At 45.3% G+C, this 12913-nt stretch overlaps 2 protein-coding genes across 2 annotated transcripts; one reads left to right on the top strand and one right to left on the bottom strand.

Annotated features, from left to right (window-relative positions):
- Positions 1-5847: 5847 nt before the first annotated feature.
- On the top strand, positions 5848-9520 carry LOC125518749 (GDSL esterase/lipase 7). Its single transcript, XM_048683606.1, has 5 exons — positions 5848-6242; positions 6530-6687; positions 6850-7089; positions 8743-8998; positions 9118-9520. Exons 1-5 carry the CDS (start codon positions 5951-5953, stop codon positions 9345-9347), a joined length of 1176 nt encoding a protein of 391 aa, XP_048539563.1. The 5' UTR covers positions 5848-5950; the 3' UTR covers positions 9348-9520.
- Positions 9521-9664: 144 nt separating this feature from the next.
- On the bottom strand, positions 9665-11725 carry LOC125518758 (calcineurin B-like protein 7). The gene is made up of 9 exons (XM_048683617.1): positions 11596-11725; positions 11304-11461; positions 11108-11190; positions 10932-10991; positions 10723-10831; positions 10492-10544; positions 10157-10237; positions 9958-10070; positions 9665-9872 (listed from the first exon to the last, which is right to left on the bottom strand). Exons 2-9 carry the CDS (start codon positions 11380-11382, stop codon positions 9809-9811), a joined length of 642 nt encoding a protein of 213 aa, XP_048539574.1. The 5' UTR covers positions 11383-11461; positions 11596-11725; the 3' UTR covers positions 9665-9808.
- Positions 11726-12913: the final 1188 nt, after the last annotated feature.

Below are 12913 nucleotides of genomic sequence, written 5' to 3' on the forward strand. Positions count from 1 at the left end.
GACAATGTATCCCAGGAGCTTTCCGGCTGGTACGCCGAAAACGCATTTTTCCGGATTGAGCTTGATGTCATATGTTCGGAGGTTGTCGAATGTGAGCCTCAAGTCATCTACTAGAGTTTCGACATGCTTGGTTTTAATGACCACATCATCTACGTATGCCTCCACTGTTTTGCCGGTCTGGTTTGCCAGACATGTCTGAATCATGCGTTGATATGCTGCGCCGGCATTTTTGAGCCCGAAGGGCATTGTGTTGAAGCAGAATGGGCCGTATGGTGTGATGAATGCCGTTGCGGCTTGGTCTGGCTCTGCCATTTTAATTTGATGGTAGCCGGAGTATGCGTCGAGGAAACACAATGAATCGTGTCATGCGGTAGCATCGATGATTTGATCGATGCGGAGGAGGGGGAAGGGATCCTTTGGGCAGGCCTTGTTAAGGTCTTTAAAATCAATGCACAAGCGCTAGGATTTGTCCTTCTTTGGTACCATCACCAGGTTTGCTAGCCAATCCGGATGTTTTATGTCTCTGATGAATCCGGCCTCTAATAGCTTGGCTAGTTCCTCTCCCATGGCTTGTCTCTTAGGTTCGGAGAAACGCCGAAGAGCCTGCTTGACTGGCTTGAATCCTTTTAGGATATTTAGGCTGTGCTCAGCCAGCCTGCGTGGGATTCCTGGCATGTCTGAAGGGTGCCAGGCGAAAATGTCCCAATTCTCGCGTAGGAACTCTCGCAGTGCGGCGTCGACATCAGGGTTTAATTGTGCCCCGATGGAAGCTGTTTTTGTAGGGTCCGTTGGATGGACTTGGAATTTGACTATTTCGTCCGCCGGTTTAAAGGAGGTGGACTTGGATCTTTTATCGAGTATCACGTCGTCCCTATTCACCGTGGAGCGCAGCGCAGTTAGTTCCTCGGCCGCTAGGGCTTCGGATAGTGCCTCAAGGGCTAGTGCAGCTGTCTTATTTTCGGCGTGGAGTGCTATGTCCGGATCACTAGCAAGAGTGATGATTCCGTTGGGCCCGGGCATTTTGAGCTTCATGTACCCATAATGGGATATGGCTTGGAAGATTGTAAACACCTCCCGCCCTAATAAAGCGTGGTATCCGCTGCTGAACGGGGCCACTTGGAATGTAATTTCTTCGGACCTGTAATTATCCGGCATGCCGAATACCACGTCTAGTGTGATTTTCCCAGCACAGCGTGCTTCCTGACTGGGGATGATTCCTCTAAAGGTTGTGCTACTTTGCTCAATGCGGCTCCAGTCTATTTCCATCTTTTGAAGAGTTTCCTCATAGATGAGGTTTAATCCGCTGCCGCCGTCCATGAGTACCTTGGTGAGTCAAAAGCCGTCCACGATTGGACTGAGGACTAGTGCGGCTGGTGCTCGGGCTGTTTGGAATTTAGGTTCGTCACTGGCATTGAAGGTAATAGTCGTGTCACTCCAAGGATTTATTTCTGCTACGTGGCAGATTTCGGCCATGCTACGGAGTGTTCGCTTGCGTCTATTATTTGACGCGAAGGTCTCAAAGACCGTTAACACCGTATTGTTATCCACGGGATGGTTCTCTGTGGTATTTGGGAGGAGTAGATCCTCACCACTTTTGGCCACCTGCCGGAGTATCCAACATGCTCTAAGGCTGTGCGTTGGTATTGCATCCGCTGTACTATGAATTTTGCAGGGTCCGTTGAGCCATCCCTCCAGTATAGTTCCTTGCCCCATAGAGGGCTTTTGCTTTTTGGTAGTTAACCCAGGTGTATTGTGATAATGCACCTTTTATTTCGGACTAGGTTTGTATTCAGGGCCGGATTATCCCAAAATTTTATTTCGGTTTTCCAGGCGCTTTCCATCGCATAGTACTTTCGTACTATGGACACCAAGTCGGCAAAGCGTGTAATTTCGCGGCGACTTATGGCGTTGAGGATTCCCTTGTCCGTGCAATTGTTGAAGAAGAATGAAATTGCGTCTTCCTCGCGGTAGTCCTTTATCCTGTTCATGACCAGGAGGAATCTGGCCTAGTAATGGTGTACTGTTTCTTCGGGCTCTTGCCTAATTTTGGATAGATCGCGTATGTTTGGGTGGGTGGATGTAATTGAATCCGAATCCTCACCCAATCTGAGACTCAGGGGCCAAGGAGTTTCCGAACTCAGAAGTTTGGATTCTTGGATGTTTTCCGATAAATCTAGCCCGCTGCCTGATTCTAGGTTCAGGCCTTGAGTGACGTCCTCCCCTCCGCGGTTATCCGGCTTGGAGGGATCGGGAATCCGGACATAGCTAGTCCTTAAGATAGATGAGGGGTTGCCGCATTGTTCCTCCACCACTGCAACGTGATGGGTGACCTGGGGAGAGTTGATCTCTCTTAGATCGGGTTTAGGCCCAATCTGATCGTAGTCTGTAGCGACTCCCAAGGCGGGATGCGATCCAAGAGCTCGTTCAGGGAAGAGAGCTCCATTGGATCTAACAGCTCGGCGAGTTCCGAGTTGACGTGAAGATTGCTTTCGATGACCCGAGAAGTCATCGTCGGCGCAGCGGCCGAACAGGCGGTCATAAGAAAACCACCTAGCCGGAGAGTTTGGCTGATAGCCAAAGCTCCCTCAGCAACAGTGTTGTCTTTAAAGACGGGATGAGACATCCTTCCTGGTGGCGACGGCACAGCGGAACTCTCAATGAAAGCACCAATGTCGGTGTCAAAACCGGCGGATCTCAGGTAGGGGGTCCCGAACTGTGCGTCTAGGCCGGATGGTAACAGGAGGCAGGGGACACGATGTTTTACCCAGGTTCGGGCCCTCTTGATGGAGGTAAAACCCTACGTCCTGCTTGATTAATATTGATGATATGGGTAGTACAAGAGTAGATCTACCACGAGATCAGAGAGGCTAAACCCTAGAAGCTAGCCTATGGTATGATTGTATGTTGTGATTGTTGCCCTACGGACTAAAACCCTTCGGTTTATATAGACACCGGAGAGGGTTAGGGTTACACAAGGTCGGTTATAAAGGAGGAGATATCCATATCCGTATTGCCTAGCTTGCCTTCCACGCCAAGTCGAGTCCCATCCGGACACGAGACGAAATCTTCAATCTTGTATCTTCATAGTCTAACAGTCCGGCCAATGGATATAGTCCGGCTATCCGGAGACCCCCTAATCCAGGATTCCCTCAATCCCTTTTATCTTTACCTTTTCTCCTTCATCCTTGTTTTTTTCTTCCTCGTTCTTCGATTTTCTTTGTGTTCGACCTCGAGGACATAGGGGCAGTCAAGCCAACCTAGGGCAGCCTATAAGCGTCGTGTGCCCTGACGGGTTCCCTTTGGGGGGGTGTCGGTTCTCAAAAGATCCCACCAGCATGTCTTGCTTACTGTGCTCCCGGCGAGGTTCCTCCAACGATGTGTCTTGTGTACCATGCTAGTTGTCAGGGGTACACTGTGACATGTGAGAACACACTTTTTGGCGATTTCACCCGGGACGAAACTTCAAATTATCCATTCTAATCATCGTTGCTATAAAGAGATCGTCATCAAGAGGTTGTAGTCTACAAAGCCAAAAGGAAGGTTCTATAGGACGACGATTCGACCCGCAATGTTGTATGGCATTGGGTGTTGGCTGACTAAAAGTCGACATGTTCAATAGTTGGGTGTAGCAAAAATGCAATGTTGAGATGGATGTGTTACTACACAAGAAAGGATCGGGTCCGGAACGATGATATACATGATAGAGTTAGGGTAGCACAGACTGAAGCGAAACTTGTTTAATACCATCTGAGATGTTTTGATCATATTCAACATGGACCTCTAGAAACTGCAGTGCATAGCGGATGATTAAAGTGTATTGATAATGTCAATAGAGGTCGGGGTAGATCAAACTTGACATGTGGTGTCACCAAAGAACTAGCAATGGACATGAGTGCATGAAGTTAGCTATCCACGTGCCAGAACCATGAGTTGATTTGAAGATCTTATGGGTTTCAGTTCTAGACTACTGCAACTTGTTTGAGACCACACATGGACATGACTTGGATCCCATCCGACTCGATCGGTCGATAGTGCCTTCCAGCAGAAAGTGTCAACTCCCATGTGTGCAAAATCATTTGATGAACCTTGACAATGTGGCATGTGCTATATTCCTTTTGCCTAACGATATATGTTGTCAAGCTCAAGGCAAGTACTTGTCACCCTTGTTGCTAGTTTCCTTTAAGTGCTTATCTTGTTCAGTGTAGGTTGTTGGTGCGTTTAATTGAGCCTAGCATATTAGGATCTATGCTTGAAAAGTATCCATTTAGTTTAACTCCACATTATGATAAAGTGAAATCCATAAGACTTTTTAAAACGCATATTCACTCCCCTCTAGGCGACATGTAGGTCATTTCACTTCTAATGTCGTTTTTATACTAGTGTGTTGATCTGTTATAATGGCTTTCTTTGAAGGATTGTATTTTTTAAGGATTTGTTAAATCTCCTATTCACCTCACCTCTGATCAATAACTTTGGTCCTACCATAAGCATATCATATGTTGACTGAACAATCAAGAAACCTCTTTTTATCATGGAAGCAAGCCCAAAAATCATTTTGCCTTCTAGTTGGTAGTGGGATGGTCCTCATGTTCTCACCATCCATAGGTAAAATTGCCGCTGCAACTTCTGAACATCCCACTCGGTCGAGGAAGATACAATGAACTTGCTCACCATTGCTGGTCAAGCATCGTGTCGACCGAAATGCCCCCTTCTAGGTAGCCATTGCTCATTTTTTGAATACAGTACAATCACAGAAGACATTCCCATGGCCATTGCTCATTACATATGTTGCTTTGCTCTCTTGTACCCATCCTCTTAATAAATCCTTGTTGTGGAACACATTTTTCATTCACGATAGCACGACAAATTTGTGAGGGGTGTGGTCCCACCTCAAACTTTAGGAAATCAACTCTCGGGCAATAGACAACTTTGAGCACCCGAGCACCAATCTATCAGGTTTTCGGCCAGTTTCCCTTAGAAACTGACCAATTCTCTTCTTCTTTTTGATGGGGGGAAAAGAAGAGAATTTCCTGTCGGTTGCTAAAAAGAAACTGACCAATTCTCTTCTTGATGATGAAAAAGGTAGAGCTCTTGTCAGTTGCTAAAAAAAGAACCCTTCACGTTTGACGCGTGAGCATAGCCAATTAGAAAAGCTCAGTATCTATGAATCCTAGACGCACAGAGACGTTTGGTTTATGGGTGTATATACACCCTATATGCAAAAATAAGTAATTAGATAAAAAGTAAAAAAACTGAAAACATTTTTGAAATAAACTTGACCTTCCATTGTACTCCCTCTGTCCCATAATGTAAGACATTTTTTGACCCTAGTGTAGTGTTAAAAAACGTCTTACATTATAGGACGAAGGGAGTACTTGTGAAAAATTTCACAAAAAGAAAAAGGCCCTTTGACTTCTTCAAAAAGACAAAACCTCTGCCAAAAATAGTGTGAATAGTGACCTATAATAGCAAATAACTTTTTCCCCTAAAGTCAGCGCTGGTTTAGTGCAAAAGAAAGTCAAGTTTATTCTATAAAACTTCAGATTGTTTTGACTTTTTTATTTTAAAAAAAATTCCATATAGAGTGTAGATACAACCAGAAACCAATGGGTATTTCCCTATCTTAGACCTCCTATTCTTATACATTTTGTCTTTTTTTTTTTGAGGATTCTTATACGTTTTGTCATTCTTGGAGATCAAGTAAGGATATCAAACAGGCCAAGGGGCCGCGCATCAATCGGCTGTGAAGGGGCCCATTTCCGGCCCTGTTTGCTGAGTTGCTCTAGTCCACAACCCTAGCCCACCAAATGCAGGCCTTTTCCTCCATCCTCACTGCGGTTAGCGACTCGAGTCTGCGGCGAGTCCATCCTCCTCTTGCATAAACCAGACCGGTCTCCTCCCCCACCTTTCCCAACCCAGAGCGCGCGAACTCGCCACCGCCTCGCCGGAAATGGCGCCCTCCCTCGCTCACCTCGTGTGCCTCCTCCTCCTCCTTCTCCTCCTCCTCTCCGCTCTACCCCTCTCCGCAGCCGCCTCGACCCCCCGGTCCGCGCCGCCGTCGGCGCCGCCCACCCCGCTCGTCCCCGCGCTCTTCGTCATCGGCGACTCCACGTCCGACGTCGGCACCAACAACTACCTCGGCACGCTCGCCCGAGCCGACCGCGAGCCCTATGGCCGGGACTTTGACACCCACCGCCCCACCGGACGCTTCTCCAACGGCCGCATCCCCGTCGACTACCTCGGTGCGTCGCTCGCGACCTCTCGCTTCTCTCGGTTTCTCCATGGATTGGTGCGGGTGCGCTGCTGGTTTCTCGATTTTGCGCGTCCTTGCTTGCAGATACGGATCGTTTCGGTTTATTAGGTCTCCATGGTTCATCGTGATTACGGATGATTGTTTGCTTCTTCTCCTTGATTGTTCCGTGTAATCTTCTGTCGCTGCTGTGGTCTGAATCCGCAGGAATATGGCAGCCCCATGTGACGTTCCTAGTTTCTCTTCTCTTGATTTCTGACCCCTTCTGTTGTACCACAGCGGAGAAGCTGGGGCTCCCCTTCGTGCCTCCGTACCTCGAGCAGAGCATGCGCATGGGCGTCGGCGGTGCTGGCCTCAGCAACATCGGTGGAATGATCCAAGGCGTCAACTACGCTTCCGCGGCAGCCGGCATTCTCTCCAGCAGTGGCTCTGAGCTGGTATGTTCTCCCACCGCTCCCGCCAACTCTGCGTCAATCTCATAACGTCCTGGTGCTGTCGAGAGATCTGTTTGGGGATGATTCTGCTGTCAATCTGTGGTTTCCTCACACCAAATTTGATGCTAATCGGCTGGGGTTTTTGCGATTTGGTTGCGCTTGCAGGGGATGCATGTGTCGCTGACCCAGCAGGTGCAGCAGGTTGAGGACACATATGAGCAGTTGGCGCTGGCTCTTGGGGAGGCAGCTACAGTCGACCTGTTCAGGAGGTCGGTGTTCTTTGTGTCGATCGGGAGCAACGACTTCATCCACTACTACCTGCGCAATGTGTCAGGCGTGCAGATGCATTATCTCCCATGGGAGTTCAATCAGCTCCTTGTTAATGCAGTGAGGCAGGAAATCAAGGTGTGCTTCTTGCTCCTCAGTTTGTTCTGTGTACCATTGCTCGCCTCCTTTTTGATCACCAGTGTGCTGCGCATTGTTTTACTTGTGGAGATGCACCACGCGTAGTCAGGGATCTCTGTAACTACGAATTTCGTTTTGGACATAACGTAGTTTATCTGGGAAATTAACACATGAAAGTGATTTAAATGAATGAGGTTTCCTTGTTGGTTTGCAGTTCTAGAACATTAACGCCTTCACCTATGGTTTACATACTAATTGTTCTTACTGTCGAATTTGGGGTTATTTCTTGCAATATTGCACAAGTATTGCAATTGCAAAATGTTTCAGACTGATGTTAGATGCGGCATTTTGATAAAATATGAAATGAAAATGGTTGGATTGATGATCCTGATTCTACAATGAGGTGTAATGGTGTTTAGTTAGTATGTAAGGGTATGTTTGGATGGTAGCCAAAAACTTATCTCCAATTTTTTTTGCATGCCACTAGCTCTTTACCAACTCTAGTTCATTTTTCTTTCCAACATTGGCCAACTCATGGACAAGCACAACTTTGACCAAAATTTTGGCCTAACTTTTTGGTAAGGCAAACATGGGCTCAAACCAAACTGACATTATACTGTCTTAAAACTTTTTTTTCTCTCAAATGCACACTTAAATGTGTGTTGTTGTATATTAGAAGAAGGCATCATGATGACGCAAAGTACAAAGCAAATACAACCCTGAAAAGCAAAAGTCCTAAACTATTGAAAACGAAGCAATACAAAGGCAGCCCAACTGAAAAACTGAAACTGCACAAGGTGCTACTCATGCTACCTGAGCTACACCACAGCATACTATCTTAAACTGTGGTATATTCTGAAATGCTCAGGCTGCACTTTTTTTTTGTGCTACCATCTGTTTTGGGTTCAAGTTAAGTCTGTTGAACTTTCTGAGTTCATGGATGGAACCCTCGTTCTAGGATGCAGTGTTTTACCTGTGGAACTTGATGTATTTTCACTGGTCTGTAATTTCTGGCGCTCATGCTTGATAGTCGTGTTTGATCTGCCTGCGTGCTGTTGGTTCCTGGTAGTTGCTTTACCTGTATGCTTGCAGGTTTAGCTTCCTGTTTTGTGCCTTTTATGTTTCTCATACTCTGTACAACTGTGCCAGTTTCTTTAATGGAAATCGATGAGGAGGCTCGTTGCCTCAAAAGAAAAAGAAAAAGTATGTTGTACTTTCAGCTATAACTGTATAACACCTTGCACATTTATCTCGCTGCATTGAACTGTTCATGATCTGACCATGGTTCAAGCATGCTTCTCAGTTCATGTGTCATGGATCATTTGATTCTCTATGCCTAATTTATCTCTGTTACCTAATCTTAAGCAGAACATGTGATGCATGGTGATTGAAGATGCATATACCAGTAGTTTGTTGTATGTAGAAATTTTCTTTGTGTTCATTCCATAATCTCATTTATATGCTGATGCAAATTGTAATGGATTGCTTCGGTTCTTTATTCTTCGCAATACCGTAGCAAATTAATTGCCATTTTGCATCCATTACTGTTTAGTTCTATTTGTGGTTCTTGTCAGATTACTCCACTTTTGATGTCTAAACTAGTTGTGGACTCATGTGTCTCCTACTACCTTCTGACAATGATGATTTATGCAGAATCTGTACAATATCAATGTTCGAAAGGTCGTGCTGATGGGCCTTCCTCCTGTTGGCTGTGCCCCGCACTTCCTTTCGGACTACGGCAGCCAAAATGGGGAATGCATCGACTACATCAACAACGTCGTGATCGAGTTCAACTATGGACTGAGACACATGTCAAGTGAGTTCATCCGCCAGTACCCAGACTCGATGATCAGCTACTGTGATACATTTGAGGGGTCAGTGGACATACTAGAGAACCGTGACCGCTATGGTGAGTAAATGCATCATTACTACTGCATTTAAATTGAGTGCCGGTTCGCAACTGTAACATTTGTAGTACATTTAAATGGAGTGCTAAGTCTTCTCATTTTGGTGGAATTGCAACTGCAGGCTTTCTGACCACCACTGATGCTTGCTGTGGGCTTGGCAAGTATGGCGGGCTATTCATCTGCGTTCTTCCACAGATGGCGTGCAGCGACGCGTCAAGCCATGTGTGGTGGGATGAATTCCACCCGACCGATGCTGTGAACCGGATCCTGGCAGAAAATGTGTGGTCTGGTGAGCACACCAGGATGTGCTATCCAGTGAACTTGCAGGAGATGGTGAAGCTGAAGCAGTAGAACCAACCTGGATCGTCATTGCAGTTACTTGCTCAACTTCTGTGTTTTCATTTTCGACAAAAGAACTTCTGCGAGTCGGACAGTGAAATGTATATCGAGAATCACGGAGTTCAGTAGTCAAATTTTGAGTGAAATGTATATCGAGTCACGAAGTTCAGTAGTCAGATTTTGACAGTTCAGGTTAAATGCACGTATATTCGCCTCTAAATGTACCGTGAAGAATCTATATGGTCGAGCTGTTAGATATTGCAAATGTAAATATGAGAGTGATCAGCCCATTCGGTGACAAAAAAAATTGCCCAGCTGTTGAGCTGATGTGTTCCATTTCTCACTGCACATTCTGCTATTGCAGTTTCTGCTACAAAGCAGTGTTTCATAATCCAAAAATTTGTACTGTGAACATGGTGCTGTATGCCTGAGACTTGAGAGGTCAGAGTCACAGATGCTTGTGCCGATGGCTGCTACAACTCTTCGTCGCCGGCTCCAGAGTAGACAACAAAGCTGGGGAATGACATGGTTATGTCCCTGCATCACAAGATGCTCAGCTGTCAGTCAAGAGTGATGTTCTCAGGCATTGTTTTCCAAAGCTGAAAAATATAGAGCTACTTACTTCAGGTATGGGAGAGTCATGTTCTTCAGCAAGGCTGGATTCTTACTTGCAAACTCTTTCCATTCGTCGGGATCTATCCTCCCGTCGCTGTTCAGGTCTGCCTGCTTGAATGTCTGTCACAATATAAGTTAGCATAAATGTATGCAGAGTGGTAATGCTTCTTGGGCAGCAACATTTCATCTGCATGTGGTGTATGTACCTGATCTACAATCTGTTCGACGGCATCATCAGAAAGAAGTAGGTCCGATTCGTTCAGGATTGCAAGCACCATTTCCTTCAACTGCATGAACGGCCAGTTTCAGTAAGTGCTCGAACTGTCAAATTGTAAAGGTAGTATGTGTGCTATAGTTGGTGCATATAATGGGTTTTGTGTTATTTTTCCAGTGAAACAAAATGTACTGACAGAGCTCAAGGATAAGCATTTAAATCGGCAAATCTAGTGTGTGGTAGTATGTTAAAAACATCTTGTAGTAGTATGTTCAGTTGACAAGATTATGTGCAGAATAATTCATTTCAGTACGAAAAGATACAGACCTCTTCACGTTCAATGCTGCCGGTGCCTCGCAGGTCATATAGTCTGAATGCAACTTCGAGAAGGAATCCTTCAGATGTCAGATAGGAGAAGCATATATGGACAGAAGTCCTCCCAAATATATATACCAGGCTACTGCTACTTGAATTGCACCCAGAATTTATGAAATACCAGTCATTTCTTAAAACATTTACACACGCAAAAAGATTGGGAGAAAAAGGCAGGCTTCATACATGCAATCTTGTCTGCCATGGGTGTATCCGGGTGAAAAATGTGGAGGGACCGAACAAACTCCTCGAATTCAATCACGCCGTTTCGCTTCAGATCAAACAGATCAAATATCTGCACCAGTCGAACACACATGTAAACAAGTTGATCTGATCCGAGATATTTGTGCATAAGTTTGGGACAATTTTACAGTCCCACAGATAAATAGACTGACCCGATCGGCGAAAAGGTTCTTCCGGTTGCTGTTCCTGAAGAGAGCAAGTTGGAACTCCTCCTGTTGAAGAAAATGGCAGTTTGCAAATTGGCGCTGATTAGAGTTTGCAGAAGGAAACCACATGGTGAATTTGCTGTGTGACTAAAAGAAGATGATGAGCAAGACAAGATAGATACCTTGTGAATAAGGCCATCCTTGAATATAGAATAGCTAATCTTTTTGAACAGCTCGTAGAGGGCCTCCACTTCATTCAAGGAAACTGCGTGCATTTGGGGAACAAATTAGACATTAAACGATGGCAAAAAAGCTTATGGACTCATTTTTGTACTGAATAGATCACCAGGAAGAAAAACAGAAGCTAGGAGTTCTCACATGTGGTCTCTTTGGCCAGGAGAGCCGCATCCTCATGCGGTGGAGCTCGTCTGAACTGCTTCGATGATACACAACCCATACAGACCAGCTCACAAACCGAACCTTTTTCTTACAATTACCAACCGTCTTTCCGCAGAAAGGGGATGAAGAAAACACACCTAAGACAAAAGGGCAAAGACATTGGCACCAACACAAAGCCAATCTATTATAAAATTTTACCTGGAAAAAGGGAAATCCGGCGAGAGCGAAACAGCCAAGAAACAACAGGGAAACACCAAGACACAAAGCTCACCTGGGAACCAACAAACAAAGGATGCTTATGCTTTGTTGGATCCACACTGGTAAAGATCTGCAGGTGGCTCGGGAGAAAGATGGACGGCTCCAAGCTTATGGCTGATGCGACGGGGAAGGAGGAGCTAGAAGAAGGACACCATATATTTATGCGCGTGCACAGCAACAGCCAACAGGGACCTACTACGTCACAAGTGCGGCACAGAATATTGCAGTGCTGACAGGTGACAACACACGGGACAAGGCGAGAGTTGACTTGCATGCGGCACCATCCTCACGCAAATTTTCGTGTTTTGACCCTTTTCTGAAACCTATTCAAGATTTGCCCCTAGTTTGAATTTTTTTTTTAAGATCTGACCCTTTTGCTACCGGCAGAGTCCATGGCGGTAGGGTCTAACAGCCTGGCTAACGCCAACCTGGCTGGCGGTAGCCTGCACAACCTTACCGCCAAGGTGCTTGGCGGTAGGCACGAGCACGCACTGTGTTCAATACTTAAGAGGTTTTTGGCGGTAGGGCATGCAACCCTACCGCCAGGGATCTTGACGGTAGGCTGTTATACCCTACCGCCATGGTCCCTGGCGGTAGCAAAAGAGTCAGATCTCGAATTTTTTTTAAAGTAGGGTCAAATCTCGAATAGGTTTTAGAAAAGGGCCAAAACACGAAATTTAACCACATCCTCACGTCTATGCATTCCCTCTTTTCACTATGGAATACAGGCCATATAAGTAGCACTCCATCCGTTTCAAATATTTCAAGTTCTACTAGGTTCCTACTATATGTACTCCCTCCGTCTGAAAATACTTGTAATTCATTTCTCCGATAAGTATTTCCGGATGGAGAGAGTATTTGATGTTGTGGATATTAGTAGTAATTTTTTTTATAAACTTGGTTAAACTTAGGAAAGTTTAACTTACGACAAACCCAGGAGTTCAAATATTTTGGAAAGGAGGAAGTAATGTGTTAAGACATCAACCACGAGGGCAAGAATTGCTAGAACCACTGTCAAACAAAAAAAAGGGGGGAAAAGAGAGAAAGAATTACATATATCATTGTTAAACAAAAAGAAATGAAAAGAAATAATTGCTTGTTACACTAGGCTTGGCCTCCCTACCCAAGATGTCTACAACCACCATGAGTTGAACTGCTCGATATAAAAATTGTCAACGTCGGCTTGTATCTATCAAAAGCGTGGGTGACGCGTGCTGTTTTGTTTGGGTTATAAGATGGGGAGAAAATCAGTTTGTATAATCTGAGGGAAAAGAAAAGGCATGTATGTATGTGCAGTACAACTGTGCTACTCCCTCCGCTCTAAAATAATT

The sequence above is a fragment of the Triticum urartu genome, chromosome 1 (assembly GCF_003073215.2).
Source record: "Triticum urartu cultivar G1812 chromosome 1, Tu2.1, whole genome shotgun sequence".
Lineage (NCBI taxonomy): Eukaryota > Viridiplantae > Streptophyta > Magnoliopsida > Poales > Poaceae > Triticum > Triticum urartu.

Excerpts from the sequence above, each read along its gene's own strand:
- LOC125518749 (XM_048683606.1), top strand. The coding sequence starts at position 5,951 with ATGGCGCCCTCCCTCGCTCACCTCGTGTGCCTCCTCCTCCTCCTTCTC. Across the intron at positions 6,688-6,849 it reads CCAGCAGTGGCTCTGAGCTG|GGGATGCATGTGTCGCTGAC; the intron begins GTATGTTCTCCC and ends TTGCGCTTGCAG. Across the intron at positions 8,999-9,117 it reads AGAGAACCGTGACCGCTATG|GCTTTCTGACCACCACTGAT; the intron begins GTGAGTAAATGC and ends TTGCAACTGCAG.
- LOC125518758 (XM_048683617.1), bottom strand. The coding sequence starts at position 11,382 with ATGGGTTGTGTATCATCGAAGCAGTTCAGACGAGCTCCACCGCATGAG. Across the intron at positions 10,832-10,931 it reads AGAACCTTTTCGCCGATCGG|ATATTTGATCTGTTTGATCT; the intron begins GTCAGTCTATTT and ends CGACTGGTGCAG. Across the intron at positions 10,238-10,491 it reads GCAGCATTGAACGTGAAGAG|TTGAAGGAAATGGTGCTTGC; the intron begins GTCTGTATCTTT and ends CCGTTCATGCAG.